The following is a 6,000-nucleotide window of genomic DNA, read 5'->3' as shown; positions in this document are numbered from 1 at the left end:
TGATTGATAGCCTGAAATGGCTTATTGGTAGATAGTTATGAGTTTGGGAACCCGCATGAGCTAGCTAAAGCTAGGGGGAAAAGATATTATTATAATTATTTCGTTTTTTAAGAGGACAAATATGAGGAGGTATGTGCCCTTCTGCCCCCTATGGATATTGAATGTGAATGTGAGACAACGAAAATGAAAAACAAACACTATGAGTTTCATTTTGGTTTATTGTACGTGTGTCAATATCGGAAGGACATTACGTCTGAGAAACATGGATGAACGTCTAATTCTGATGTAAAACTGTGAGAGCTTGTAGCTCGGATGACAGTTTAGCAGCTGAACTCCAGTTTAGCGGTACTTCTCCGCAAGGGCCAGAGCCAGTTGTTGCAGGAACTTGTCCACGGACAAATGGATCTCGGGGGTGAATTCGGCGGGGAAGTAGGCGGCAACGACCACAATCAGGTTGTGAGCCAGAATCTGCAAAGAAAAATGGAAATAGATTATTTCACCTTCATTCAGGTAAAAATTCCGATTTTTTTAGTGCTTTTTTTAGTGTATTTTTCTCTTACCTTGAAGTTAGTGGGATCCACCCTCAGCTTGGTGGCGTGCAGTTCACTGAGTTTGGACAAGAAACCAAAGAGATCGTCCAAGTTACCAACACATTCATCGATTTGATTCATGATGGTGATGCCGTGCTTCTTCACTGGAGCGGAACCGGGGGCCACGGAAGCCCAGTGGGAGAAGTAGGCCTTGGTCTGGGGGTAGACGACAAGCATCCTGTAGTGGACATTAGAAATTAGGTGAGACAAAATTCATTTAAAATAATAATTCACACGGTCAGTATCGGGTCCATATTTTTGCTGAGATAGGCTACGCATTCATAGCCTCCATAAACTTGACTGGGGAGTTATGTGTTAATAAGTTGAATACATGTTATAGTTTTTAATTTATCATACATCGTTATGTAATTACCTGGAAAGAGCCTGTTCTCCAATCTCATCGGATTTAGGGAGGATCTTGCCCCAGATGGCCTTCACGTTGGCTTTGTCCTTGGCTGAGAGACTCATAGCTGCGTCTTGTCCGTTTATCCACTTAAATAACGATGCTGAGAAAAGAAGTGTGTGAGGGTGGAAAACGCAGAGGCTGTTTTTATTGAGGCATGAGAGAAGGCACGCCCCGATGTAATCTCGGCTCCTCCTCTGATTGGGCATCTTTCCAATACATTATTAATGTTTTTTTATATGTTATGGACCTGAGCTAATTCGGATAATGCCCGAAATATGACATTTGCCCATAATCGATTTTGTTTGTAAAAATGCTGTCATAACATTGTATGTATTTATTTCATATAGATTGAATAACAAAGTGTTTTTGAAACACTTAATTCCTCAATATTTTCTTTACGGTTGAGGTTTAATCGTACGGTATAATCTTTCCTATACTCACATGCGATTCTGTACAAAGGGCAGTGTTGGGGAGTAGTGAACTGCGTGTAATTCAACTAGTAATTTAACTACATTTTGCAGTAGCTCGGTGGTAGTTGAACTACATTGAAATCTAGTTAGGGTTTTCAGTAGTTAACTCCTTTTCCCCCCATGTATCAGCTAACTACTGGAACTACACACTACTTTCCCTCCCATGTAGCAGCTAACTACTGGCACTACACACTACTTATTTTTGAAATATAAAATATAGATGAAGTAGGCAATCATATATTTTTTGGGTGCATTAGACCTGCCTAATTCTGACTTGAAACATCGTTTTTCTGCTAATAGGCTAAAATACACACTGTCAACATTTTACCTCAAAGTTCTCTGACTTACAATTTTTACTCTATTACATTTCAGATTTACATATGATAATTTTTCAGGAAGTAGTTTGGATAGTGAACTTCTTTTCCATAGTAACTTTATATTTTCTTAAGAGTAGCTTTAGTGTAGCTTAATTTCTTCCAGTGTGAAGTAATTGCTAGCTTGGTAAACTATATTTTCAGAGTTCCTTCCCCAACACTGACAAATATTTGCAACGTGATTGGATTGGCAACTAGCAACCAAATCAAGACGTGTTGGCTTAGATCCAATTTGGCCTATGTAGTCAATATTCACAGTTAACACATAAATACCGAGACAAATTATATACCTGATAATCGGAAAGGTTTTGTTTCGATTAAAAAGCGTACCCTAGGCCTATCACTAAACATTGTAACAATATATAGTCTACGAGCATTGTATTTCAGTGGAGCTAAACAAAAAGCTGTGGTTTCATTGAAGTAAATAGGCTGATATCCACATTGAATAGTGTCCATTTAGAACCCATCATGTAATTCCCCTGACGAAGGCAGATAAAAAGACTATTCACCAACTGACATTTAGATAAATAATTCAAAAAGACCAGAAATATGGAACTATCAAATGGGTGGGTCCGCCTGAATATGAAGATAAAACACATTTCGAGTCATGCTCTTTCTTTAACAGTTTACTCCCAATCTAGGCTTTTCTTTTTTTAAATGAGATCCCAAATAAACACTTACATCAATAATTAGCATGTTATAAAGATAATATTGCAATTCAATGTGAATATTACAACGATACATTATAATATAATTTAGGGCCAAATAAGGTTCTACCCTGAGATAATTGGCATTAAAGTTCCGAACCTTCATTCGTTTGAATAGTGTCAGATATTATTTTGAACTTAACAATATGAATCGGGGTATTAAGTACTATTTGCAGTATATAGAGAACATTGAACAGAACAAGGCTATGTCAATTACTAAATGTTGACAAAAATGCCGATGAAGGCTAATCATGGCTTGATAATTCCATCCGTAGTAATTTGAATTTGGCAACGCCTAAATGACCAAGCATTATCTTTAAATGTGAGATGAAGTTGGCACAATGCCGATATGTGCCACACTCGAGGACCTTGCCCCCTAAGACATTCATCCAATCATTTTCTGTGTTCTGTTCAGGGCGGAGATTCTGAACATCAATAAATTGGACGTTCCATGAGATAAAAACCTCAGGGATCCCTTGTATAACATTTTGCAAGTACCAACGGAAATCAACAAACAAACGTCAACATGGTCGACTGGACAGATGCTGAGCGCAGTGCCATCGTAGGCCTGTGGGGAAAGATCAGCGTGGATGAGATCGGACCCCAGGCCCTGGCCAGGTACATTCTTATAATATTTATGTAGATATCATTAAATAATAACACGACAATAGGCTACCTAGGCTAATTAGCACTAATTGCGTAGTAGGACATCCCGGTGTTCACCTTTGTTTGGTGCGGTACAGACCATATTGATTGTGAAGTACAATTGTAATGGCAGCCTGTTTAATTTATTTTTAGACTTCTGATCGTGTCTCCATGGACTCAGAGGCACTTTAGCACCTTCGGCAACCTATCCACACCCGCTGCCATCATGGGTAACCCCGCTGTGGCCAAGCACGGAAAGACCGTGATGCACGGACTGGACAGAGCTGTGCAGAACCTGGATGACATCAAGAACACCTATGCTGCACTGAGTGTGATGCACTCCGAGAAACTGCACGTGGATCCCGACAACTTCAGGGTGAGTATTACACTTTAGCAAACTGAAACAAAATACAAAAATAAAGTATTGTGAATTAAATAGCGTTATGAGCCGATGTAAAGCTTATTTAAATATTACATTCTCTATCTGGTTCATTTACGGTCCCCTCTCCACAGCTCCTTGCCGACTGCATCACCGTGTGCGTGGCCGCCAAGCTCGGTCCCGCCGTTTTCAATGCTGATACTCAGGAAGCCTTCCAGAAGTTCCTGGCTGTCGTTGTGTCCGCTCTTGGCAGACAGTACCACTAGAGCATCACTCGACAGCATCAATAGGGAAGAGAGATGACACTCCAACTCCAGTCTGTTAGGCTGGAACCTGTGCCATAGCTACACGCATTGAAAATAATAAAATACACGTAAAAGCATTTATCTTTTTGAAGTGTTGTTTTTCGATGGAAAATACTCTCCTGCAATTTTCCTGATGGCAATTGGATTCTAGTTAGGCCCTCAATGGAATCAAACAAGCTGTGTACATCGCCTAGCCTACACATCTTCAAGTTTGAAAATAAATGATTTCCTAAAACGGTTAACACTCTTAACCACTAGTCTACCTGCCTACCATAACATAATGTTTTCTAATTGTAATATGATAGCTACAGTATATTTAAATTGTATTTTCTTTGTTTTAGATATTTAAATATGTATGTCCTTAGAATGACTGAAATCCACGGTCAACAAATGCTTTTACTATTTTTGGACCTAAAAACCCATTTAAGTCAATATTTTTTAGCAACATTTTAAACGTCATACCCCACTCATGTGAAATTATTTTCAACACATTAATTGAGTAGCCTAACATAATCCATTTAAAATATGATTTTGGAGCCTTGCCCTCACCATCACCGGATTTATCCACAGCAATGTGACAGATCGCGACGTCTTGCCAAACGAGGGCAACTAATGCAGAGCTATAATCAAACAAATCCGATAAAATACAAAATAGTGCTGTAAGAATTATTGCGCCCTCGCGAGTGGCGCAGCGGTCTAAGGCACAGCGCAGTGCTAGAGGCATCACTACAGATCCGGATTCACATGGCTCTCGAACTTTGCCTCGCCCGAGTACGTATTGGATTTGCAGCAACGGGGCAAGACTGCAACTACCAATTGGATATAACGGAATTGGAGGGTAAAAAAATAAAATATAGGCCTATATATATTATTTATTGCATCAATTTACTGTCCATCAACTCCTGGCTGAACACTATGTCACAGCCACTAACAACTAACAACCCATATGCCTGAAATCCTTACATCATAAAGCAAGGTGATACAGTGGTCTCGTCGCTGTAGCACATTCAGAGATCGATTGATAGACAGTAATCTAAAATAATTAATTAATATATTTCAAACGAAAACCACTTTCTGTTTGTCATAGATGGACCAGATTAAAATTAGATGAAAGGTGAATTCCTAATTAGTTCAGGAAGAGTTTTGTGAGACATTCACAGCAATGGGGGAAGACATTTGGATCATATATTTTCTCTAACACTGTATATACAGATATGTATTTTACAGTTATAAGGAAGGTGAAATCTCATAGTTAGTCATTTTATAATTGGATTATACTATATTTAGAAAGCATATAAGTAATTTGAAGTCTTATTCATACAGTTTTGTTGAATAGGAAATACATCATATAAATATTTCCTATTTTCGTAATTGTACTGTAATTGTACTGTCAGCCATGTATAACTATTTTTGCCAGAAAGGTGAGATTTTAACATATCTTGGAGTACGCAGCATTACTATTGTTTATAGCCCTCTCATAAATCATTACTTTTGGGGATTATGTAGATTACATTTTAGATTACATTTAGTTACATTTAAGAGTTTTTAAAATGTTTGCATTTGAAACATTATTCTAGAATATTCAGATTATGTATTACATATTATAATAAGGTTGGTATTTATCCCACCTTTGCATAGGCTTTTAGGGAACTCATACACTCTCTAAACCTCATTGAAGATACAAAAAAGTGAAGGTTCAACCTTAACATGTGATAACTATACAACAGAACAGATGAACAAGAATGGCATTAACTCCCATGGTGGCTAAACATAATTATCTGAAAGCCACACCCCTAAACTACGTCTCCAATCTTCTGATCTGACCCACTGGGTAATTTAAGCAATAAGGCCCGAGGGCTAAGGGCTGTTCTTATGCAATGCGGAGTGCCTGGGTACAGCCCTTAGCCGTAGGTTTTCATTGTGCCTATGCTGTCTCTAGTAGTATCCCATTCAGCAACTACTCCACATTCATCAAAATAAATGTTACAGGTATTAGATAGGCTAGCCAAAATGATGGGAAACAACATACTGAGCTAGCGCATGTTGGGCCTAAAGCACTATTTTTTTAATAATGTCTTCATTCCTTTGTCATTCCATTTTTTTAACGTGTGAATCTACAGTATT

At 38.3% G+C, this 6,000-nt stretch overlaps 2 protein-coding genes across 2 annotated transcripts; one reads left to right on the top strand and one right to left on the bottom strand.

Moving 5' to 3' along the window:
- Positions 1 to 200: 200 nt before the first annotated feature.
- On the bottom strand, positions 201 to 1,126 carry LOC115110359 (hemoglobin subunit alpha-4-like). The gene is made up of 3 exons (XM_029635948.2): positions 964 to 1,126; positions 561 to 768; positions 201 to 468 (listed from the first exon to the last, which is right to left on the bottom strand). Exons 1-3 carry the CDS (start codon positions 1,056 to 1,058, stop codon positions 340 to 342), a joined length of 432 nt encoding a protein of 143 aa, XP_029491808.1. The 5' UTR covers positions 1,059 to 1,126; the 3' UTR covers positions 201 to 339.
- Positions 1,127 to 3,004: 1,878 nt separating this feature from the next.
- On the top strand, positions 3,005 to 3,953 carry LOC115110360 (hemoglobin subunit beta). The gene is made up of 3 exons (XM_029635949.2): positions 3,005 to 3,165; positions 3,346 to 3,568; positions 3,706 to 3,953. The coding sequence occupies exons 1-3, from the start codon at positions 3,074 to 3,076 to the stop codon at positions 3,835 to 3,837; spliced, it is 447 nt and encodes a 148-aa protein (XP_029491809.1). The 5' UTR covers positions 3,005 to 3,073; the 3' UTR covers positions 3,838 to 3,953.
- Positions 3,954 to 6,000: the final 2,047 nt, after the last annotated feature.

The sequence above is a fragment of the Oncorhynchus nerka genome, linkage group LG26 (assembly GCF_034236695.1).
Source record: "Oncorhynchus nerka isolate Pitt River linkage group LG26, Oner_Uvic_2.0, whole genome shotgun sequence".
Taxonomy (NCBI): Eukaryota; Metazoa; Chordata; class Actinopteri; order Salmoniformes; family Salmonidae; genus Oncorhynchus; species Oncorhynchus nerka.
This window is presented reverse-complemented; position numbering and strand designations above follow the sequence as displayed.

Coding starts and splice junctions, on each gene's coding strand:
- LOC115110359 (XM_029635948.2), bottom strand. CDS start 1,058: ATGAGTCTCTCAGCCAAGGACAAAGCCAACGTGAAGGCCATCTGGGGC. Junction 769..963: donor GGAGAACAGGCTCTTTCCAG/GTAATTACATAA, acceptor TGTCCACTACAG/GATGCTTGTCGTCTACCCCC. Junction 469..560: donor TGGATCCCACTAACTTCAAG/GTAAGAGAAAAA, acceptor TTTTCTTTGCAG/ATTCTGGCTCACAACCTGAT.
- LOC115110360 (XM_029635949.2), top strand. CDS start 3,074: ATGGTCGACTGGACAGATGCTGAGCGCAGTGCCATCGTAGGCCTGTGG. Junction 3,166..3,345: donor GGACCCCAGGCCCTGGCCAG/GTACATTCTTAT, acceptor ATTTATTTTTAG/ACTTCTGATCGTGTCTCCAT. Junction 3,569..3,705: donor TGGATCCCGACAACTTCAGG/GTGAGTATTACA, acceptor CCCTCTCCACAG/CTCCTTGCCGACTGCATCAC.